The sequence below is a fragment of the Cinclus cinclus genome, chromosome 33 (assembly GCF_963662255.1).
Source record: "Cinclus cinclus chromosome 33, bCinCin1.1, whole genome shotgun sequence".
NCBI classification, from domain to species: Eukaryota; Metazoa; Chordata; class Aves; order Passeriformes; family Cinclidae; genus Cinclus; species Cinclus cinclus.
The window spans coordinates 2,291,444-2,316,025 of NC_085078.1; the positions used below are offsets into that span (position 1 = coordinate 2,291,444).

Genomic DNA, 24,582 nt, shown 5'->3' on the forward strand with positions numbered 1-24,582 from the left:
ATTTGGGGAATTTCCGGGGGAAAATGGGAAATTCTGGGAGAAATTTGGGAATTTTTGGGGGAAATTTGGGAAATTTTAGGGGAAATTTGGGAATTTTTTGGGGAAATTTGGGAATTTTTTGGGGAAATGGGAAATTTTAGGGAAAATTTGGGAATTTTGGGGGGGAAATGGGAAATTTTGGGGGAAATTTGGGAATTTTGGGGGGAAATTTGGGAATTTTTTGGGGGGGAAATTTGGGAATTTTGGGGGAAATTTTGGAAATTTTAGGGGAAAATGGAAAAATTTAGGGGGAATTTTGGAATTTTTGGGGGAAATTTGGGAATTTTTTCGGGGAAAATGGGAAATTTTGGGGGAAATTTGGGAATTTTGGGGGGACATGGCCTCAATAAATCCCTTTTTGGGGACCAAACTCCAGAGTTTTGGGGTCAAAATCCTCTTTTTTGACACAAATCTGATTTTGGAACCAATCCCTGACTTTTTTTTGGGGACCAAATTCCCCCTTTTGGAGGCAAAATCCAATTTTTAAAACCAAATTTCCTCCCCATTTTTATATCAAACTCCCCATTTTTTATATCAAACTCCCCATTTTTATATCAAACCCCACATTTTTATATCAAACCCCCCATTTTTTATATCAAACTCCCCATTTTTTATATCAAACCCCACATTTTTTATATCAAACTCCCCATTTTTTATATCAAACCCCACATTTTTATATCAAACTCCTCATTTTTTATATCAACCCCCCCATATTTGGTATCAAACTCCCCGTTTTTTATATCAAACCCCCCATTTTTTATATCAAACTCCACATTTTTATATCAAACCCCACATTTTTTATATCAAACCCCCCATTTTTTATATCAAACCCCCCATTTTTTATATCAACCCCCCCATTTTTGGTATCAAACTCCCCATTTTTGGGGCCCAAACTCCTCTTTTTGATTTCAAATTCCCCCTTTTTGGGACCAAATCCCTCCTTATTTACGGCCACCCCCCCATTTTTTAGGGCCCAATTTCCCTTTTTGATCCCACTCTCCCCTTTTTGAAGGACCAACCCCTATTTTTTAGGGCCGAATTCCCCCCTTTTGGATCCGAACCCCCCCCCATTTTTAATACCGACCCCTCACATTTTGGAGCGGCCCCACCCATTTTTGGGGGGCCCAAATTCACTTTTCCAGGTGCCAACCCCACCCATTTGGGGACCAAACTCCATCCTTTTTTTTTTTTTTTTTTTTTTTTGGCGCCAAATCCCCTCCCTTTCCTGGGTCCATCTCCCCTCCCCCCCATCCCGCTCTATTTTGGGTTAAATTCCCCCAATTTTGGGGCTCCCCCTCCCCCCTCCCTCACCCGCCGGTACCTGAGGGGGGGGCGCGGGGGAGGGGCAGGCGCGCGCTGCTCTGGCCACGCCCCCGTGGCGCGCGCTGCCGCAGGGGGCGTGGCGACGCAAAAGGGCGTGCCCAATCAGAGGCGTGGTTCCGTCGAATGGGCGTGGTTAAACATCACGTGGGTGCGCCCAGACCGTTAAAAGGGGCGTGGCTCAGACACCCCCCGCTCCATTCCCCCCCCCCCCCCCAGCTCCCCCTGGATTTAAATTTAAAAAAAAAAAAAAAAACTAAAAATATTACAGGGGAAAAATTCATCTTTTTGGTGGGAAATAGGAATTTTGGAGCTGAGAAACTCCAGGTTTTAGAGGAAAAATCAAAAATTTTTGAAGGGAAAATTCTTTTTCTCTCATAGATCAGTGTTTTTAACAGGAAATGGGGGTTTGGCGGCTAAATAGAGGTTTTTGGTTGAACTGAAAAACGTTTGGGGAGGAAGTAGTAAATTCAGGGAGAACCTGATAATTTTAGGGAATATAGACAATTTTGGCAGGAAAAAGAGACATTTTAGGGGAGAGATGGGAATTTTTTGGGGAAGTCCAACCATTATGGGGGTGAGACTTTGCCATTTTAGGGGCAAATCACCGGTTTGGGGAGGCACAAATCAGAGCCTGGAGTACCCAGGACCAACCAACACAGGTCCTGAGACCACCCAGGACCCCCAAAACAAGATCTGGGACCCCCCAAAACAGGTCAAAACAGTGTTAATTCCTCGTTTTTGGACGGCAGCACGGATTTCAGAAATTCCATTCAGCCATAACAAAAAACAGACTATTTTTTTCCACCTTTTCTCATTATATTTATGGGCTTGTAATATTTTTTTCTGTTCTCATTGTTTTTTTATTTAATGAGTATTTCAGTCATTACAAAACCAACAGACTTATTTTTCTTTCCACTCTCATTGTATTTACAGGGTTATTTTTTTTTCCCCTTCCTTATTTTCACTGTTTTATTGTTTAATAAACAAAATTAGTTGGGATCTGCAGAGGGTTTAAGGGAGCCCTGGGGAGGTGGGGGAGAGAAATGGGCCCTGAGGGGTTTGGGAGGCAGCTCAGGGAGAAAATGGAGCCGGTGAGGGGAAAAATGGGGGGAAACGGAGCCCTTGAAGGTGAGGAGGTGAAATGGAGTCTGTGAGGGGAAAAATGGGGGAAAACGGAGGCCTTAAAGGTGAGGAGGTGAAATGGAGTCTGTGAGGGGAAAAATGGGGGGAAACGGAGGCCTTGAAGGTGAGGAGGTGAAATGGAGTCTGTGAGGGGAAAAATGGGGGGAGATGGAGCCCGTGAGGGTGAGGAGGTGAAATGGAGTCTGTGAGGGGAAAAATGGGGGGAGATGGAGCCCGTGAGGGTGAGGAGGTGGAGATGGAGTCTGTGAGGGGAAAAATGGGGGAAAACGGAGCCCTTGGGGGAGGTGAGGGGAAAATGGAGCCCATGAGGGGTTGGTGAAAGCAAAATGGAACCTGAGGGGTTCGGGGGAAACTGAGGGGAGAAATGGAGTCTGTGAGGGGAAAATGGGGGGAGATGGAGCCCGTGAGGGTGATGGGGGCCAAATACAGAATTAACGGGGTCAGAAATTACTTTTGAGATTATGGAGTCCAACCTGTGGGGGCCATGAGGGGGAAATGGCACCTGAGGGGTTCGGGAGGTGACACTGGGAAAATGAGGTGAAAATTTAACCCGTGAGGGGATGGGGGGGTGAAAATTCAGTCTTAGGGGTTGGTGAGGGGAAAATTCACTCTGGGTGTGAAAATTCCCCCTGTGAGGGGATGGGGGCCTGAAAATTCACTCTGTGAGGGTGAAAATTTAACCTGTGAGGGGATGGGGGGGTGAAATGACATCCGTGGGCTTTGGGAGGTGGCTGTGGGGGAAATGAGTTTAACATTTAACCTGGGAGGGGTTGCTGGGTGTTATAAATGAGAAACAAAAAGTCTTGATATTTAGCAGAATTTAGGTTGCTTTATTTGATATAGACGGAGCAAGCAGCGCTGGGGAACGTGAGGGGTCAGCGCCCACCCCACGCTCCGTTGAACCTTGGTTTGCAGCTCCTTTCTAGAGTATGGTTTTCCTTGTAGTAATCAATAATTCTTAATTTCTTTTGTTGTCATAATTCTGCCAGGTAAGCAGTGGTGGTTAAAAAAACATCCGTGGGACCGCTGTGTGAAATCTCCGGACAATTTGTCAAGTAACCACCTGGTTTTGGTAGATAAAGAACAGCAGAAGTGGGAAGTCTGGTCTTAGCAGATAGGTTGCAGTTGATTACGCAAAGGCGGGAGATCTGATTTTGCAAAATCTTTCAGGCTCTGGGAAAACCTCATTTTGCAAACTGGTATCAAATACAATTTACTAAAAACCAGAATATTCATAACAGGGGATTTAAACTGAACAGTTCAATCTTAGATGTTTATCTCATGTCGGTGCTTCGTTTCAGACCTAAGTATTCTGGTTTGGACAAACCCTAATGCTTTTATGATTGACACAAATCTTTTATCAATTATCACACTGGGGGTGAAAATTCACCCTGTGAGGGGATGGTGGGGTGAAAATTCAACTTGTGAGTGTGGAAATTCACCCTGTGAGGGGATGGTGGGGTGAAAATTCAACTTGTGAGTGCAGAAATTCACCCTGTGAGGGGTCCTTGGGGTGAAAATTCAACTTGTGAGTGCAGAAATTCACCCTGTGAGGGGATGGTGGGGTGAAAATTCAACTTGTGAGTGTGGAAATTCACCCTGTGAGGGGATGGTGGGGTGAAAATTCAACTTGTGAGTGCGGAAATTCACCCTGTGAGGGGATGGTGGGGTGAAAATTCAACTTGTGAGTGCAGAAATTCACCCTGTGAGGGGTCCTTGGGGTGAAAATTCAACTTGTGAGTGCAGAAATTCACCCTGTGAGGGGATGGTGGGGTGAAAATTCAACTTGTGAGTGTGGAAATTCACCCTGTGAGGGGATGGTGGGGTGAAAATTCAACTTGTGAGTGCGGAAATTCACCCTGTGAGGGGATGGTGGGGTGAAAATTCAACTTGTGAGTGCAGAAATTCACCCTGTGAGGGGTCCTTGGGGTGAAATGAGATCTTTGGGGAAATGAGGTTAAAATTCACCCTGTGAGGGGTTGGTGGGGGTGCAATAATCACCTGGGACATTTGGTCACCTGCGGGAAGTGATAGCAGAGAGTGCAATCCCCAGGTGAGCACACACCTGGATCAGGTGTGGGGTGTCCAGGTGAGCACAGAGTATTTGGGTAAAAAATGAACTTTTATCCACAGCGCCATTTATTTGTGCAGGATTAATAAACCCTTGGTAACAACGTTTATGTAACGTTTAGAGATGAACAAGTGGAAATAATTCCAAATCACTGTGATTATCGTGAACACTCAGTTCATTTTCAGATTCAGCAGCTGCTATTAAACAACAAACCAATCCAACATTAAGTTTACAATAAATTATAGGGATGTCCAAAAGGCTGGAAATAAATAAACCTGTGTCAACAGAGCAGGTATTTGTTTACTGCAGTGCTGTGTTTTGTGGCTAATTGGCTTCGCATTTGCCAATTTATCATTACTACAACACTTACCTGTGCCTGAAGTTACTCACCTGGTGAGTTCTTTCTTCTTTATTTAGCGTTAAGTAGTTAGTTAACCAAATACTACCCGGTACATTGTGCATGAAGTTACTTTTTATCCGATTATGTTGGTATAAAAGTTACGATTCTGGTTATACAGGTACGAAAACCTGTGATTCAGGGGGTATGAAGTTACATAATTACACAAAAGACGATGATTTAGGTTATATTGTTATAATATTGTGTAGATTTACTAGGTTATACTGAAAAAATGTAATTGAAGCTGTATAAACCCCTTGTAATTCTGGTGCAAGTTATACACGCACCCAGAGCAATGAATAATGTAAAAATAACACGTATTTAAACAATACACGATCCACGTTATTGTTTACTATTACGGATTAACTCGTAACCTTAGAACCATAGAATCATTCTGAATGGAAGAAACCTCGAGCAATAAGTCTTGTGCCAAGTTTTTTGTCCCGATCACCGAGAAAGCCGATTTTTACCGAAAATTTTCCGAAAATTCCCCAATTTGCGGCGCCCTTTGCCGCCATTCCCCCCCGTTCCCACGGCCACGGGGCGCTCCATTGCACTCTGCTCCCCCTGCTCCCCCCTCCGAACTTGGTACGTTCCATGCAAATGAGCCCTCTGGCGCCACCAAGCCTGCGTTCAACCCGGCGGCCAATGGGAAACGAGGCGGCGGGGTTAAGGCGAAGATTGATAGCAGCAATAGCCAATCGTGAAGCGTGCCGCCGCAGAGCCGCCACTGAAAACCGTTGGCCTATCAGAGACGAGGAGGCGGGGTTAATGCGAAGAGTGACAGCAGCATGAGCCAATCATGAGGCGCAGCGCCCCGTCCCTCAGCGGCCGCCGCAGCCGCCGCTTTCCCGCCCTCCGGCCGCGGCCCCGGCCCGAGACCCCCGAGACCTCCTCAGACCCCCGGGACTCCCCCCATCCCCACCATGGGCTTCCTAAAGCTCATCGAGATCGAGAACTTCAAGTCGTACAAGGGCCGGCAGATCATCGGGCCCTTCCGCCGCTTCACCGCCATCATCGGCCCCAATGGCTCCGGTGAGTCCCGGGGGGGGCTCTCGGGGGGGGATCAAGGCCGCTCCCGTGATGGTTTGGGGGGTGACCCCGAGTTCCTTACAGCGCCTGGGTCCCGCTTCCTCCTCTCTCACTGCTCCGGAGAATTCCGCGTTCCCTGGGGTCCCTCCTAAGCCAGTCCCCCCTCACGCCCTGGACTCCCTGCTCACGCTTCCCCCAAGCCCTTGGCTCCTTCTTCTGCTCCCTCCTTTTTCCCTGAGGTCCTCCCCCCATTCCATGGGGTCCCTCCTAAGCTTTGGGGTCCCCCAATAATTCCCAACAGCCCCCCCTCCCAGCCTGGGGTCCCCCCTCAGCTCTTCCCCCCCCATTCCCTGGACTGTTCCCTCACCTCCCCCCTCTTTCCCTGAGGTCCCCCCTCACTTCCCTGGGCTTCCTCCAAGCCCCTCGTTCCCTGATTTCCCCTTAAACCCTCCATTCCCTGTACATCCCCCTCATTCCATAGGATCCCCCAATAATTCCCGGGGCTCCCCCCCTTCCCTCCCCATTTCCCCCCAATCCCCCTCACCCCTCCCACCTCTCCCATTCCCCCATCTCCCCAATCCCCGGGGCTCCCCCCATCTCCTGAAGTCCCTCCCCGTGTCGCCCCGTCCCAGGTAAATCCAACCTGATGGACGCCATCAGTTTCGTGCTGGGGGAGAAGACGAGCAACCTGCGGGTGAAGACTCTGCGGGATCTGATCCACGGAGCTCCGGTGGGGAAACCCGCGGCCAGCCGCGCCTTCGTCAGCATGGTGTACTCGGAGGAGGGCGCCGAGGACCGCACCTTCGCCCGCGTCATCGTGGGTGCGTGCTTCGGGGGAAAGCCGAGGATTCTGGGGGGAAAGCCGCGGGTTTTGGGGGGAAGCTTGAGGATTCTGGGGGGAAACCCGCGGGGTTTTGGGGGGAAGCTTGAGGATTTTGGGGGTAAAGCTTCTAATTTGGGGGGGAAGGCCTGCCAATTTGTAGGGGGAAACTTTGGGATTTTGAGGGGAAACCTGCGGGTTTTGGGGGGGAACCTGAGGATCTTGTGGGGAAACCTTCGGATTTTGGGGAGAAATTTTCAGATTTTGGGGAGAAATCTTCGGGTTTTGGGGGTAAAGCTTCGAATTTTGGGGGGAAAACCCCCGGATTTTGGGGGAAAACCTGCCAATTTTTTGGGGAAAACTTTGGGATTTTTGGGGAAAACTTTGGGATTTTGGGGGAAAACCTGCGGGTTTTGGGGGGAAACCTGTGGATTTTGGGGCTAAACCTTTGGATTTTGGGTGAAACCTGCAGATTTTGGGGGGAAGCCTTCAGATTTTTGGGGGCGGCCTAAGGATTTTGAGGAGGAACTTGCAGATTTTGGGGTGAAACACATGGATTTGGGGGAGAAATCTTCTGGTTTTGGGGGGAAGCTTGAGGATTTTGGGGGAAACCCTCGGATTTTTGGGCTAAACCTTCAAATTTTTGGGGGAAACCTTCAAATTTTTGGGGGAAACCTTCAGGTTTTTGGGGGAAACCTTCAGCTATTGGGAGGAAAGCTTCGGATTTTTGGGGGAAACCTGTGGATTTTGGGGACCATGAGCACACATTTGCCTACATCAGTGTGGGTGCAAAGGGGGCACATTTTGGGGTGTTTAGGGTTTGGGGGAGCCCCCCTGACCCCCCAAATTGCCCATCCCAGGCAGCTCCTCAGAGTACAAGATCAACAACCGGGTGGTGCAGCTGAGTGAGTACAGCGAGGAGCTGGAGAAGTTGGGAATCCTCATCAAGGCCAGGAACTTCCTCGTCTTCCAGGTGGGGGTTTGGGGGGGGGGTTTTGAGGAGGTTTTTGGGGGGGATAATGGGGTTTGGGGGAGGATTTGAGGGGGTTATGGGGGGGGATAGTAGGGTTTGGGGGAGGTTTTGGGGAGATTGGGGGTCAGTTTTGAGGGGATTTTGTGGTTTGGGGTCAGTTTTGGGGGGATTTGGGGGTTTGGGGGAGGTGTTGGAGGGATTTGGGGGTTTTGGATCAGTTTTGAGGGGATTTTGGGGTTTGGGGTCAGTTTTGAGGGGATTTTGGGTTTTGGGGGCATTTGGAGGTTTGAGGTCAGTTTTGAGTGGATTTTATGGTTTTGAGGGGATTTTGGGTTTTGGGGTCATTTGGAGGTTTGGGGTCAGTTTTGAGTGGATTTTATGGTTTTGGGGGGATTTGGGGGTTTGGGGTCAGTTTTGGGGGCATTTCGGGGTGTGGGGGAGATGTTGGGGGGATTTTGGGGTTTGGGGTCAGTTTTGAGGGGGTTTCGGGGTTTGGGGTCAGTTTTGAGGGGATTTTGGGGTTTGGGGGGGTTTTGGGGGGTCCCATGTAGGTCCACAGGAATGTTGGAGCAGGGTGTGCAGGTTTTTGGGAGTTTTTGTGCTCCCAGGCATTGGGGTATCCCATGATGATCTGGGGGGGGTCTCCTTCATCTCCCCTCCCAAAGGGATCCCCCAGTCCCCCCTGGGGATTTGGGGACCCCCCTGGCCCCATAGAGGACCCCGAGGTGCTGAGGGAGGGGGTCTGTCCCTCCCCTTCCCTGAGAGAGACCCCAGACCTCCCCATGGGAATTTGGGGATAGGGTCTCCCCGATCTCCCCTCCCCACAGGGATTTGGGGATCCCCTTTTCCCAGGGTGCCAGGGAATCCCTGGCTGTGAAGGACCCCAGGGAGTGCACGAGGACATCCACAGGGATTTAGGGGTTCCATTTTGGGCGTTAGGGATCCCTCTCAGGGATTTAGAAATTCCATTTTAGGATTTAATGATTCCATTTTAGGATTTAGGGATCCCTCTCAGGGATTTATGGATCTCTCTCAGGGATTTAGGGATTCCATTTTTGGATTTAGGGATCTGTCTCAGGGATTGAGGGATTCCATTTTTGGATTTAGGGATCCCTCTCAGGGGATTCTATTTTAGGATTTAGGAACATCCCTGGCAGGGATTCAGGGATTTGGGAACATCCCTGGCAGGGATTAGGGGATTGAGGAACGTCCCTGTCAGGGATTCGGGATTGGGGAACGTCCCTGGCAGGGATTCAGGGATTGAGGAACATCCCTGGCAGGGAATCAGGGATTTGGGAACGTCCCTGGCAGGGATTAGGGGGTCAGGGAACGTCCCTGGCAGGGATTAGGGGGTCGGGGAACGTCCCTGGCAGGGATTAGGGGATTTGGGAACGTCCCTGGCAGGGATTAGGGGATCGGGGAACGTCCCTGGCAGGGATTAGGGAGTCAGGGAACGTCCCTGGCAGGGATTAGGGGGTCGGGGAACGTCCCTGGCAGGGATTAGGGAGTCAGGGAACGTCCCTGGCAGGGATTAGGGGATCGGGGAATGTCCCTGGCAGGGATTAGGGGGTCAGGGAACGTCCCTGGCAGGGATTAGGGGATCGGGGAATGTCCCTGGCAGGGATTAGGGGGTCAGGGAACGTCCCTGGCAGGGATTAGGGGGTCGGGGAACGTCCCTGGCAGGGATTAGGGGGTCGGGGAACGTCCCTGGCAGGGATTAGGGGGTCAGGGAACGTCCCTGGCAGGGATTCGGGGGTCGGGGAACGTCCCTGGCAGGGATTAGGGGATCGGGGAACGTCCCTGGCAGGGATTCGGGGGTCAGGGAACGTCCCTGGCAGGGATTAGGGGATCGGGGAATGTCCCTGGCAGGGATTAGGGGATTTGGGAACGTCCCTGGCAGGGATTAGGGGATCGGGGAACGTCTGTGATGCCGTTGTCCAGGGAGCAGTGGAGTCCATCGCCATGAAGAACCCCAAGGAGCGCACGGCCCTGTTTGAGGAGATCAGCCGCTCGGGGGAGCTGGCCCCCGAGTACGACAAGCGCAAGAAGGAGATGGTGAAGGCTGAGGAGGACACGCAGTTCAACTACCACCGCAAGAAGAACATCGCTGCTGAGCGCAAGGAGGCCAAGCAGGAGAAGGAGGAGGTGGGAATGCTCAGAGCCGGGGCTGGGGAACGTTCTGGATGGACCCAGGGCTCAGGGAACTCCTGCACAGGGCCGGGCTGGGAAGGTTCTGGAAAGAGCCGGGGGTGAGGAGGGTCCTGGAGAGAGACAGGGCTTGGAAAACTCCTGAACACAGCCAGGGGTTAGGAGACTCCTGGACAGAGCTGGAGGTCAGGAAGGTTCTGGATAGGGCCTTGGGGAACGTTCTGGACAGAGCCAGGGCTGTGGGGAGCTCCTGGAGACACCCAGGGCTGTGGGGAGCTCCTGGACACACCCTGGGCTGTGGGGAACTCCTGGATAGACCCAGGGCTGTGGGGAGCTCCTGGACAGAGCCAGGGCTTTGGGGAGCTCCTGGATAGACCCAGGGCTGTGGGGAGCTCCTGGACACAGCCAGGGCTTTGGGAAGGTTCTGGACACAGCAGGGGTCAGAAAGGCTCTGGACAGACCCCAGGTCCAAGCCCTGAACTGGGGAAGCTCCTAGACAGACCCAAGGTCAAATCCCAGGCTCAGAAAGCTCCAGCCCCAGGCCTGGGGAAGGTTCTGGACAGACCCAGGGGTCAGGAAACTCCTGGACAGAACCAGGCCCAGTTCCTGGGATTGAGGAGCTCTTGGACAGAACCAGGCCCCCATGGCCCCTGGCCCTGTCCCCCCTGGCCCTGTCCCCCCTGGCCCTGTCCCCCCTGGCCCTGTCCCACCTGGCCCTGTCCCTGTCCCTCCCCGCAGGCCGATCGGTACCAGCGCCTCAAGGACGAGGTGGTTCGGGCTCAGGTGCAGCTGCAGCTCTTCAAACTCTTCCACAACGAGGCCGAGATCGAGAAACTCAACAAGGAGCTGGGGCTGAAGAACCGGGAGATCGACAAGGACAAGAAGAGGATGGACAGGGTGGAGGATGAGCTCAAGGACCGCAAGAAGGAGCTGGGCAAGATGATGAGGGAGCAGCAGCAGATTGAGAAGGAGATCAAGTGAGCCTGGAGTGCTGAGATTTGGGGGGCGCTGGGCTTTGGGGGGCGCTGGGCTTTGGGGGGCGCTGGGATTTGGGGGGCGCTGGGCTTTGGGGGCCGCTGGGCTTTGGGGGGCGCTGGGATTTGGGGGGCGCTGGGATTTGGGGGGTGCTGGTCTGGGAAATCTGTCTGGGTCCAGTCCATCCCTTCTGCCCTGGGCAGGGAAACTTCTTCCCAGACTGGGTGGTTCCAAATCTCATCCCAGCTTTCCCAGCTGGACATTCCCAACTTTCCCAGCCTGTCTCTGTGACAGAGAGGGTCCACAAACCTGGAATGGTTTGGGAGGAATGTTTAAAAATGGGATTAAAGACCATGGCAACCCCTGTTTTCCATGGGCAGGGAGCCTTCCCACACCAGGTGGTTCCAAATCTCATCCCAGTTGGACAATCCCAACTTCCCCAGCCTGTCTCCATAGGGGAATGGCTCCAAAATGGGAAGGGAAGGATTCACCAAACCCCAAAACTGGGCACCGGTACCACCCCAAAACTGGGAAATTCTTCCCTGCCTGGTGGGAAAACCCACCTGCAAACCCCACAGACCAGTTTGCCCAGTGTGCCCAGTTTCCAGCACTGCTCCAAAGGCAATCCCAAACCTCTCAGGACCCGTTAATTCTGGGAACATCCAGAATTTCTTCTCTACCTGCTGGGATCCTGAACTCCACAGACCAGTTCCCCCAGTTCCCAGCACTGCTCCAAAACCAATCCCAAATCTCTTGGGACCCGTTAATTTTGGGAACATCCATAAAACTCCTCCCCCAGCACCCTCCTGCTGCTTCCCCCGTGGGATTATCCCAGTGTGGGGAGGGGGGAAGGATTCAGCAAACCCCAAAACCAGGCACCAGCACCACTCCAAAAGCAGGGAGGGGATTCATGTGGGGTTTTTGTGCAGGGAGAAGGACTCGGAGCTGAACCAGAAGCGGCCCCAGTACATCAAGGCCAAGGAGAACACGTCCCACAAGATCAAGAAGCTGGAGGCAGCCCGGAAGTCGCTGCAGAACGCCCAGAAGCAGTACAAGAAACGCAAGGCAGACATGGATGAGCTGGAGAAGGAGATGCTGTCCGTGGAAAAATCCCGGCAGGAGTTCGAGGAGCGCATGGAGGAGGAGAGCCAGAGCCAGGGGAGGGACCTGACCCTGGAGGAGAACCAGGTATGGGGTGATCCCGTGGGGTTTGGGATTTGGGGAGACAGGAGGAGAGATCTGAACCAGGTATGGATGGGCCAGGTGGGATTTGGGCTCCCTGGGTCCCAGGAGGCTGATCCAGGTGTGCTGATCTTGTGGGATCTGGGAAGAATCCCTGGATCCAGGTGTGCTGAGCCAGGTGTGCTGATCTTGTGGGATCTGGGGAGGGCTCCCTGGACCCCAGGAGGGCCCCTCCAGGTGTGCTGAGCCAGGTGTGCCTGCCCAGGTGAAGAAGTACCACCGGCTGAAGGAGGAGGCAAGCAAACGCGCGGCCACGCTGGCCCAGGAGCTCGAGAAGTTCAACCGTGACCAAAAGGCTGACCAGGACCGGCTGGACCTGGAGGAGAGGAAGAAGGTGGAGACTGAGGTGAGCTGGGGGGTCCCCAGATTGTCCCCGCAGTCCTTCCTGTGCCCTCCTGTCCCTCTGAGCCCTCTGTCCCCGCCGTCCCCAGGCCAAGATCAAGCAGAAGCTGCGGGAGATCGAGGAGAACCAGAAGCGCATCGAGAAACTCGAGGAGTACATTGCCACCAGCAAGTGGGTGCCTTGTCCCCGGGGGGGCTGGGGGTCCCCAGAGTGTCCCTAAGGGGGGCTGGGGGTCCCCAGAGTGTCCCTAATGGGGGCTGGGGGTCCCCAGAGTGTCCCCAGGGGGGTCCCCAGAGTGTCCCCGGGGGGGCAGGGGGGTCCCCAGAGTGTCCCCGGGGGGGCAGGGGGGTCCCCAGAGTGTCCCCAGGGTGGTCCCCAGAGTGTCCCTAAGGGGGCCCTTGAGGGGACCCCATGTCCCCAGCCCTGTCCCCAGTGGGGCTGGAGGTTCCTAAATGGATTCCTGAGGGGTCCCCATGTCCCCAGCCCTGTCCCCAGTGGGGCTGAAGTGGCTCTAGGAGCTGGGATTGACTCCCCAAATCACCCCAGATCTCCATTTCCCTCCCTCAGTCAGTCCCTGGAGGTGCAGAAGTGGCTCTAGGAGCTGGGATCAGCCCCCCCAAATCCCACATTTCTCCCCCCAAATCCCCTTTTCCCCTCCAGGCAGTCCCTGGAGGAGCAGAAGCGCCTGGAGGGCGAGCTGACCGAGGAGGTGGAGCTGGCCAAGCGCCGCATCGACGAGATCAACAAGGAGCTGAACCAGGTGATGGAGCAGCTCGGGGACGCGCGCATCGACCGCCAGGAGAGCAGCAGGCAGCAGCGCAAGGCCGAGATCATGGACAGCATCAAACGCCTCTACCCCGGCTCTGTGGTGAGGGCAGCCCCAAAACTGGCCCAAACCCCAGGAGAGTGACCCAGGAACTGCCCTAAAACCCCATTGTGTGCCCCAAAAAACTGCCCCAAAACCCCAAAAGAGTGACCCAGGAACTGCCCGAAAACCCCATGTGCGTGCCCCAAAAAACTGCCCGAAAACCCCACGTGTGTGCCCCAAAAAACTGCCCCAAAACCCCAAAAGAGTGACCCAGGAACTGCCCGAAAACCCCATTGTGTGCCCCAAAAAACTTCCCCAAAACCCCAAAAGAGTGACCCAGGAACTGCCCGAAAACCCCATTGTGTGCCCCAAAAAACTTCCCCAAAACCCCAAAAGAGTGACCCAGGAACTGCCCGAAAACCCCATTGTGTGCCCCAAAAAACTTCCCCAAAACCCCAAAAGAGTGACCCAGGAACTGCCCTAAAACCCCATTGTGTGCCCCAAAAAACTGCCCCAAAACCCCAAAAGAGTGACCCAGGAACTGCCCTAAAACCCCATTGTGTGCCCCAAAAAACTGCCCCAAAACCCCAAAAGAGTGACCCAGGAACTGCCCAAAAACCCCATTGTGTGCCCCAAAAAACTGCCCCAAAACCCCAAAAGAGTGACCCAGGAACTGCCCGAAAACCCCATTGTGTGCCCCAAAAAACTTCCCCAAAACCCCAAAAGAGTGACCCAGGAACTGCCCGAAAACCCCAAAAGGGTGACCCAGGAACTGCCCTAAAACCCCATTGTGTGCCCCAAAAAACTGCCCCAAAACCCCAAAAGAGTGACCCAAAAACTCTGGCAGGCTCATTGACCTGTGCCAGCCCCCCCAGAAGAACCCAGCCCCACAGGACACATCCCTGACCCCGTGAGTGACCCCATAACCCCACACAGTATGTGAGTGACCCCATGACCCCACACGGTCTGTGAGTGACCCCATAACCCCACACGGTGTGTGAGTGACCCCATAACCCCACACGGTGTGTGAGTGACCCCATAACCCCACACGGTCTGTGAGTGACCCCATAACCCCACACGGTGTGTGAGTGACCCCATAACCCCACACGGTCTGTGAGTGACCCCATAACCCCACACGGTGTGTGAGTGACCCCATGACCCCACACGGTCTGTGAGTGACCCCATAACCCCACACGGTCTGTGAGTGACCCCATGACCCCACACGGTCTGTGAGTGACCCCATGACCCCACACGGTGTGTGAGTGACCCCATGACCCCACACGGTGTGTGAGTGACCCCATGACCCCACACGGTGTGTGAGTGACCCCATAACCCCACACGGTCTGTGAGTGACCCCATGACCCCACACGGTCTGTGAGTGACCCCATAACCCCACACGGTGTGTGAGTGACCCCATGACCCCACACGGTGTGTGAGTGACCCCATAACCCCACACAGTGTGTAAGTGACCCCATGACCCCACACGGTCTGTGAGTGACCCCATGACCCCACACGGTCTGTGAGTGACCCCATAACCCCACACGGTCTGTGAGTGACCCCATAACCCCACACGGTGTGTGAGTGACCCCATAACCCCACACGGTGTGTGAGTGACCCCATGACCCCACACGGTCTGTGAGTGACCCCATGACCCCACACGGTCTGTGAGTGACCCCATAACCCCACACAGTGTGTGAGTGACCCCATAACCCCACACGGTCTGTGAGTGACCCCATAACCCCACACGGTGTGTGAGTGACCCCATGACCCCACACGGTCTGTGAGTGACCCCATAACCCCACACGGTCTGTGAGTGACCCCATGACCCCACACGGTGTGTGAGTGACCCCATGACCCCACACGGTGTGTGAGTGACCCCATAACCCCACACGGTCTGTGAGTGACCCCATGACCCCACACGGTGTGTGAGTGACCCCATAACCCCACACGGTCTGTGAGTGACCCCATAACCCCACACGGTGTGTGAGTGACCCCATAACCCCACACGGTCTGTGAGTGACCCCATAACCCCACACAGTATGGCAGGCTCATTGACCTGTGCCAGCCCACCCAGAAGAAGTACCAGATCGCCGTGACCAAGGTGCTGGGGAAGAACATGGACGCCATCATCGTGGACTCGGAGAAGACGGGCCGGGATTGCATCCAGTACATCAAGGAGCAGCGCGGGGAGCCCGAGACCTTCCTGCCCCTCGACTACCTCGAGGTGGGTACCCCAGATGGGACTGGGATGGGGGAGGGAGGAATCCCAAAATGGGTCTGGGGGATGGGGGAGGGAGGAATCCCAAAATGGGTCTGGGGGATGGGGGAGAGAGGAATCCCAAAATGGGTCTGGGGGATGGGGGAGGGAGGAATCCCAAAATGGGTCTGGGGGATGGGGGAGGGAGGAATCCTAAAATGGGTCTGGGGGTTGGGGGGAGAGAGGAATCCCAAAAGGGGTCTGGGGGATGGGGGAGGGAGGAATCCCAAAATGGGTCTGGGGGTGGGGGGAAGGAAGAATCCCAAAATGGGTCTGGGGGTGGGGGGAAGGAAGAATCCCAAAATGGGTCTGGGGGATGGGGGAGGGAGGAATCCCCAAATGGGTCTGGGGGATGGGGGAGAGAGGAATCCCCAAATGGGGTTATAGGGTAAGGAGAAATGCTAAATGGGGTGTGGGGGGCGGGAAAAACCCTAAATTGGGTTTTGGGGGCTGAAGCTGCAGGAAGGAATTTAGGTGTCCATTTTGGGGTTTTCACCCCAAATTTTGGGATTCTGACCCCAATCTCAGATCGTGACACCATTTTTGGGTTCTTAACCCCAAATTTCTGGGATTTTGGTGAAACCAAGGATGAGGAGCTGCGGGATCTGCAGGGGGAAATTTTGGCACCATTTTGGGTTTTTAACCCCAAATTTTGGGATTTGACCCCACGTATTTGTGATTCTGTCCAAATTTGGCATCAGGACCCTATTTTTGGGTTTATAATTCCCAAATTTTGGGATTTCAGGTGAAACCCAGCAATGAGACACTGCAGGAAAGAATTTGGGTGCCCAATTTGGGTTTTTAACCCCAAATGTGGGGGTTCTACCCCAAATTTTGAGATTCTGACCCCAATCTCAGATCTTGACCCCATTTTTGTGTTTTTAACCCCAAATTTTGGGATTTAGGTGGAAACCAAGGATGAGGAGCAGCAGGAAAGGGTTTAGGTGTCCGTTTTGGGTTTAGAATTCCCAAATTTTAGGATTTCAGGTGAAACCCAAAGACAAGAAGCTGCAGGAAGGAATTTGGGTGCCCATTTTGTGTTTTTAACCCCAAATTTTGATATTCTGACCCCGATCTCAGATCGTGACCCCATTATTGGGTTCTTAACCCCAAATTCTGGGTTTCAGGTGAAACCCAGTGACAAGAAGCTCTGGGACAAGGTTTGGGTGCCCATTTTTAGCTTCTTAACCCCAAAATTTTGACATCCAGGTGAAGCCCACAGGCAAGAAGCTGTAGAACAGGGTTTGGGTGCCCATTTTGGGTTTTTAACCCCAAATTTTGATATTCTAACCCCGATCTCAGATCGTGACTCCAGTTTTGAGTTCTTAACCCCAAAATTTTAGGATTTCAGGTGAAACCCAAAGACAAGAAGCTGCAGGAAGGAATTTGGGTGCCCATTTTGTGTTTTTAACCCCAAATGTTGGAGATTTAACCCCAAATTTTGAGATTCTAACCCCGATCTCAGATCGTGACTCCAGTTTTGAGTTCTTAACCCCAAAATTTTAGGATTTCAGGTGAAACCCAAAGAAAAGAAGCTGCAGGAAGGAATTTGGGTGCCCATTTTGGGTTTTTAACGCCAAATTTTGAGATTCTAACCCCGATCTCAGATCGTGACCCTATTTTTGGGTTCTTAACCCCAACATTTTAGGATTTCAGGTGAAACCCAAAGACAAGAAGCTGCGGGAAGGAATTTGGTTGCCCATTTTGTGTTTTTAACCCCAAATGTTTATGATTTAACCCCAACTTTTGATATTCTGAGCCCGATCTCAGATCGTGACCGCGTTTTTGGGATTTTTAACTCCCGTTTCTGGTATCCAGGTGAAGCCCACGGACGAGAAGCTGCGGGAGCTGCGCGGGGCCAAGCTGGTGATCGACGTGATCCGCTACGAGCCGCCCCACATCAAGAAGGCGCTGCAGTTCGCCTGCGGGAACGCGCTGGTCTGCGACAACGTGGAGGACGCGCGCAGGATCGCCTTCGGGGGCCACCAGAGGCACAAGGTGCCCCAGATCCGTCCTGGAGTCACCCCAGGAGTGCCCCAGATCCGGCCTGGAGTCACCCCAGGAGTGCCCCAGATCCGGCCTGGAGTCACCCCAGGAGTGCCCCAGAACCGGCCTGGAGTCACCCCAGGAGTGCCCCAGATCCGGCCTGGAGTCACCCCAGGAATACCCCCCAAAAATGCTTAGAAATCACCCCAGGAATGCCCCAAAAATGGCCTGGAGTCACCCCAGGAATGCCCTAAAAACGACCTGGAGTCACCCCAGGAGTGCCCCAGAACTGGCCTGGAGTCACCCCAGGAATACCCCCCAAAAAATGCTTAGAAAACACCCCAGGAATGCCCCAAAAAAATGCTTGGAAATCACCCCAGGAGTGCCCCAGAACCAGCCTGGAGTCACCCCAGGAATACCCCCCAAAAAAATGCTTGGAAATCACCCCAGGAGTGCCCCAAAAACAGCCTGGAGTGACCCCAGGAGTGCCCCAGAACCGGCCTGGAGTCACCCCAGGAATACCCCCCAAAAAAATGCTTGGAAATCACCCCAGAAATACCCCAGAAATGGCCTGGAGTGACCCCAGGAGTGCCCCAAAAATGGCCTGGAGTCACCCCAGGAGTGTCCCAAAAATGGCCTGGAGTGACCCCAGGAGTGTCCCAAAAATGGCCTGGAGTCACCCCAGGAATACCCCCAAAAAAATGCTTGCAAATCACCCCAGGAGTGCCCCAAAAAAATGCTTGGAAATCATCCCGGAAATACCCCAGAAATGGCCTGGAGTCACCCCAAAAGTGGCCTTTAATCAGCCCAAAAAACTGGCCTGAAATCATGACAGAAATACCCAAAAACTGGCCTGAAATCCCCCCCAAAACACCCCAGAACCAGCCTGAAATCAGCCCAGAAGTACCCGGAAATGACCTAAAAATATCTTAAAACCGGCCCCAAACTGCCCCAAAACAACCTCCAAACTGCTGCAAAAACAGCCTGAAAAACAGCCCAAAAATACCCCAAAACCAGTGAGAAAATACCCCAAAGCACCCCAAAACCAGTGTGAAAATAACCCCAAACCAGTGAGAAAATACAACAAAACCAGTGTGAAAATCAGTGTGAGAATACCCCAAAACAGCCCCCATGTCCCCAGTGTCCCCTGATGTCCCCAGTGTCCCCAATGTCACCTGGCTGTCCCCAGTGTCCCCTGGCTGTCCCCAATGTCACCTGGCTGTCCCCTGGCTGTCCCCAGTGTCCCCTGGCTGTCCCCAGTGTCCCCTGATGTCCCTGATGTCCCCAATGTCACCTGGCTGTCCCCGATGTCCCCAATGTCCCCTGGCTGTCCCCGATGTCCCCTGGCTGTCCCCAATGTCACCTGGCTGTCCCCTGGCTGTCCCCAATGTCCCCTGGCTGTCCCCGATGTCCCCGATGTCTCCTGGCTGTCCCTGATGTCCCCTGGCTGTCCCCAGTGTCCCCTGGCTGTCCCTGATGTCCCCAATGTCACCTGGCTGTCCCCGATGTCCCCGATGTCCCCTGGCTGTCCCCAATGTCCCCTGGCTGTCCCCGATGTCCCCAGTGTCCCCTGGCTGTCCCCAGTGTCCCCTGGCTGTCCCTGATGTCCCCAGTGTCCCCAGTGTCCCCTGGCTGTCCCTGATGTCCCCGATGTCCCCTGGCTGTCCCTGATGTCCCCTGGCTGTCCCCAGTGTCCCCTGGCTGTCCCTGATGTCCCCGATGTCCCCTGGCTGTCCCCGATGTCCCCTGGCTGTCCCCGATGTCCCCTGATGTCCCTGATGTCCCCGATGTCCCCTGGCTGTCCCCGATGTCCCCTGGCTGTCCCCGATGTCCCCGATGTCCCCTGGCTGTCCCCGATGTCCCCAGTGTCCCCTGGCTGTCCCCGATGTCCCCTGGCTGTCCCCGATGTCCCCGATGTCCCCTGGCTGTCCCCGATGTCCCCAGTGTCCCCTGGCTGTCCCCGATGTCCCCTGGCTGTCCCTGATGTCCCCGATGTCCCCTGGCTGTCCCTGATGTCCCCAGTGTCCCCTGGCTGTCCCCGATGTCCCCTGGCTGTCCCTGATGTCCCCGATGTCCCCTGGCTGTCCCCAGTGTCCCCTGGCTGTCCCCGATGTCCCCTGGCTGTCCCTGATGTCCCCTGGCTGTCCCCGATGTCCCCTGGCTGTCCCCAGTGTCCCCTGGCTGTCCCCGATGTCCCCTGGCTGTCCCTGATGTCCCCGATGTCCCCTGGCTGTCCCTGATGTCCCCTGGCTGTCCCTGATGTCCCCGACGTCCCCTGGCTGTCCCCAGTGTCCCCAGTGTCCCCTGGCTGTCCCTGATGTCCCCAGTGTCCCCTGGCTGTCCCCAGTGTCCCCAGTGTCCCCTGGCTGTCCCTGATGTCCCCTGGCTGTCCCTGATGTCCCCAGTGTCCCCAGTGTCCCCTGGCTGTCCCTGATGTCCCCAGTGTCCCCTGGCTGTCCCCGATGTCCCCAGTGTCCCCTGGCTGTCCCCAGTGTCCCCTGGCTGTCCCCGATGTCCCCAGTGTCCCCTGGCTGTCCCCAGTGTCCCCTGGCTGTCCCTGATGTCCCCGATGTCCCCTGGCTGTCCCCGATGTCCCCAGTGTCCCCTGGCTGTCCCCGATGTCCCCTGGCTGTCCCTGATGTCCCCGATGTCCCCTGGCTGTCCCTGATGTCCCCAGTGTCCCCTGGCTGTCCCCGATGTCCCCTGGCTGTCCCTGATGTCCCCAGTGTCCCCGATGTCCCCTGGCTGTCCCTGATGTCCCCGATGTCCCCTGGCTGTCCCCGATGTCCCCTGGCTGTCCCCAGTGTCCCCTGGCTGTCCCCGATGTCCCCTGGCTGTCCCTGATGTCCCCTGGCTGTCCCCGATGTCCCCTGGCTGTCCCCAGTGTCCCCTGGCTGTCCCTGATGTCCCCTGGCTGTCCCTGATGTCCCCGATGTCCCCTGGCTGTCCCTGATGTCCCCAGTGTCCCCTGGCTGTCCCTGATGTCCCCTGGCTGTCCCTGATGTCCCCAGTGTCCCCTGGCTGTCCCCAGTGTCCCCAGTGTCCCCTGGCTGTCCCTGATGTCCCCTGGCTGTCCCTGATGTCCCCAGTGTCCCCAGTGTCCCCTGGCTGTCCCTGATGTCCCCAGTGTCCCCTGGCTGTCCCCGATGTCCCCAGTGTCCCCTGGCTGTCCCCAGTGTCCCCTGGCTGTCCCCGATGTCCCCAGTGTCCCCTGGCTGTCCCCAGTGTCCCCTGGCTGTCCCTGATGTCCCCAGTGTCCCCTGGCTGTCCCCGATGTCCCCAGTGTCCCCTGGCTGTCCCCAGTGTCCCCTGGCTGTCCCCGATGTCCCCAGTGTCCCCTGGCTGTCCCCAGTGTCCCCTGGCTGTCCCTGATGTCCCCAGTGTCCCCTGGCTGTCCCCGATGTCCCCAGTGTCCCCTGGCTGTCCCCAGTGTCCCCTGGCTGTCCCCGATGTCCCCAGTGTCCCCTGGCTGTCCCCAGTGTCCCCTGGCTGTCCCCGATGTCCCCAGTGTCCCCTGGCTGTCCCCAGTGTCCCCTGGCTGTCCCCGATGTCCCCAGTGTCCCCTGGCTGTCCCCGATGTCCCCTGGCTGTCCCTGATGTCCCCAGTGTCCCCACAGACGGTGGCCCTGGACGGAACGCTGTTCCAGAAGTCCGGGGTGATCTCGGGCGGTGCCAGCGACCTCAAGGCCAAGGCTCGGCGCTGGGACGAGAAGGCCGTGGACAAGCTCAAGGAGAAGAAGGAGCGGCTCACCGAGGAGCTCAAGGTAGGACACGGACCCAGAACTGACCCTAAAAACCCTAAACTGACCCAAAACCGGCCCTAAAACCCAACCCGGCCCCGAAACCCCAAACCGACCTCAAAACTGACCCTGAAACCCAAAACTGACCCTGAAACCCCAAACCGACCTCAAAACTGACCCTAAAACCCAAAACTGACCCTGAAACCCCAAACCGACCTCAAAACTGACCCTAAAACCCAAAACTGACCCTGAAACCCCAAACCGACCTCAAAACTGACCCTGAAACCCAAACCTGACCCCAAAACCCCAAACCGACCTCAAAACTGACCCTAAAACCCAAAACTGACCCTGAAACCCCAAACCGACCTCAAAACTGACCCTAAAACCCAAAACTGACCCTGAAACCCCAAACCGACCTCAAAACTGACCCTAAAACCCAAAACTGACCCTGAAACCCCAAACCGACCTCAAAACTGACCCTAAAACCCAAAACTGACCCTGAAACCCCAAACCGACCTCAAAACTGAACCGAAAACCTAAACCTGACCCCAAAACCCCAAACCGACCTCAAAACTGACCCTAAAACCCAACCCGACCCCAAAACCCCAAACCGACCTCAAAACTGACCCTAAAACCCAAAACTGACCCTGAAACCCCAAACCGACCTCAAAACTGACCCTAAAACCCAACCCGACCCCAAAACCCCAAACCGACCTCAAAACTGACCCTAAAACCCAAAACTGACCCTGAAACCCCAAACCGACCTCAAAACTGACCCTAAAACCCAACCTGACCCCGAAACCCCAAACCGACCTCAAAACTGACCCTAAAACCCAACCTGACCCCGAAACCCCAAACCGACCTCAAAACTGACCCTAAAACCCAACCTGACCCCGAAACCCCAAACCGACCTCAAAACTGACCCTAAAACCACAAAGTGACCCTGAAACCCCAAACTGACCCCAAAACCGGCCCTAAAACCCAACCCGACCCCAAAACCCCAACCCGACCTCAAAACTGACCCTAAAACCCAAAACTGACCCTGAAACCCCAAACTGACGTCAAAACTGACCCCAAAACCCCAAACCGACCTCAAAACTGACTCTAAAACCCAAAACTGACCCTAAAACCCCAAAATTACCCCAAAACTGACCCTAAAACCCAAAACTGACCCTAAAACCCCAAAATGACCCCAAAACTGACCCTAAAAAGCCCAAACCGACCCCAAAACTGACTCTAAAACCCAAAACTGACCCTAAAACCCCCAAACTGACCCCAAAACTGACCCTAAAACCCCAAACTGACCCCAAACTGACCCTAAAACCCAACCTGGCCCCAAAACCCCAAAGTGATCCCAGACAAGCTCAAGGAGAGCCTCACCAAGGAGCTCAGGGTGGGACACAGACCCAAAACTGACCCAAAAATGACCCCAAAACTGACCCTAAAACCCAAAACTGACCCTAAAACCCCAAAATGACCCCAAAACTGACCCTAAAACCCCAAACCGACCCCAAAACTGACCCTAAAAACCCCAAAATGACCCCAAAACTGACCCTAAAACCCCAAAATGACCCCAAAACTGACCCTAAAACCCCAAACCGACCCCAAAACTGAGCCTAAAACCCCAACCCGACCCCAAAACTGACCCTAAAAACCACAAAGTGACCCCAAAACTGATCCTAAAACCCCCAAACTGACCCCAAAACTGACCCTAATACCCAAAACTGACCCTAAAACCACAAAGTGACCCCAAAACTGACCCTTAAATCCCCAAAGTGACCCCAAAACTGACCCTAAAAACCCCAAACCGACCCCAAAACTGACCCTAAAACCCAAAACTGACCCTAAAACCACAGAGTGACCCCAAAACTGACCCTAAAACCCAAAACTGACCCTGAAACCACAGAGTGACCCCAAAACTGACCCTAAAACCCAAAACTGACCCTGAAACCAAAACTGGCCCCAAATGCATGGAACTGACTCAAAAACCCCAAAGCTGACCCCAGATTCCCATTTTTCCTGTTTTTCCCCTATTTTTCTTCTGAATTCCCCTTTTTTCTGATTTTCCCATTTCCCCAAACTCCCATTTTTCCCAAACTCTGTTTTTCCCAAATTCCCAGTTTTCCCCATTTTCCCCATTTTTCCCAAACTTTGTTTTTTCCCTCATTTTTCCCAAACTCTGTTTTTCCCAAATTCCCATTTTTCCCAACTCCCTGCTTTTTTTTCCCCATTTTCCCAAACTCCATTTCCCACATTTTTCCCAAACTCTGTTTCCCCCATTTTTCCCAACTCCCTGGTTTTTCCCATTTTCCCCAAACTCTGTTTTCCCACACTTTTCCCATTTCCCCCAAACTCCCCGTTTTTCCCATTTTTCCCATTTTCTCCCCAAATTCCCAGTTTTTCCCATTTTTACCACTTTTCCCAAACTCTTTTTTTTCCCCATTCCCCCCCAAACTCCCCATTTTTTCCCATTTCCCCCATTTTTTCCAAACTCCCATTTTCCCCATTTCTCCCAGTGTTCCCAGTGTCTCCCCTCCCCCATTCCCCAGTGTTCCCAGTGTCTCCCCTCCCCCATTCCCCAGTGTTCCCAGTGTCTCCCCTCCCCCATTCCCCAGTGTTCCCAGTGTCTCCCATTTCCCCTTTCCCTCATTTCCCCATTTCCCCCAGTTCCCCGCTCCCCATCCCCACGCCCAGTTCCCCCAGTGCTCCCAGTTCCCCCAGCCCCCCCAGTTCCCCCAGCCCCCCCAGTCCCCCCCAGTCCCCCCCAGTCCCCCCAGCCCCCCCAGTCCCCCCAGTCCCCCCAGCCCCCCCAGCCCCCCCATTCCCCCCAGTTCCCCCCAGTCCCCCCAGCCCCCCCATTCCCCCCAGCCCCCCCAGCCCCCCCAGCCCCCCCAGTTCCCCCAGTCCCCCCCAGCCCCCCCAGCCCCCCCAGCCCCCCCAGCCCCCCCAGCCCCCCCAGTTCCCCCAGCCCCCCCAGTCCTCCCCAGTCCCCCCAGTTCCCCCAGTCCCCCCAGTTCCCCCAGTCCCCCCCAGTCCCCCCCAGTCCCCCCATTCCCCCCAGCCCCCCCAGTCCCCCCCAGTCCCCCCAGTCCCCCCAGTTGCCCGCAGTGACTGGGCCGTGCCGTGTCCCCGCAGGAGCAGATGAAGGCCAAGCGCAAGGAGGCCGAGCTGCGCCAGGTGCAGTCGCAGGCGCACGGGCTCCAGATGCGCCTCAAGTACTCCCAGAGCGACCTGGAGCAGACCAAGACCCGGCACCTGGCGCTCAACCTGCAGGTGGGACACGGA

At 54.8% G+C, this 24,582-nt stretch overlaps 1 protein-coding gene across 1 annotated transcript in view; it reads left to right on the forward strand.

The window, feature by feature from the left end:
- Positions 1-5,875: 5,875 nt before the first annotated feature.
- Positions 5,876-24,582, forward strand: part of LOC134055553 (structural maintenance of chromosomes protein 1A) — a 33,993-nt gene continuing 15,286 nt past the window's right edge. Inside the window, exons 1-13 of the mRNA XM_062511954.1 lie at positions 5,876-6,008; positions 6,638-6,826; positions 7,686-7,798; positions 9,740-9,943; positions 10,685-10,923; positions 11,851-12,109; positions 12,369-12,509; positions 12,595-12,677; positions 13,167-13,374; positions 15,353-15,538; positions 17,390-17,569; positions 21,175-21,321; positions 24,433-24,570. Of these exons, the coding sequence (XP_062367938.1) occupies positions 5,900-6,008; positions 6,638-6,826; positions 7,686-7,798; positions 9,740-9,943; positions 10,685-10,923; positions 11,851-12,109; positions 12,369-12,509; positions 12,595-12,677; positions 13,167-13,374; positions 15,353-15,538; positions 17,390-17,569; positions 21,175-21,321; positions 24,433-24,570 (2,196 nt within the window). The 5' untranslated portion in view covers positions 5,876-5,899. The remainder of the gene's footprint in view (positions 6,009-6,637; positions 6,827-7,685; positions 7,799-9,739; positions 9,944-10,684; positions 10,924-11,850; positions 12,110-12,368; positions 12,510-12,594; positions 12,678-13,166; positions 13,375-15,352; positions 15,539-17,389; positions 17,570-21,174; positions 21,322-24,432; positions 24,571-24,582) is intronic.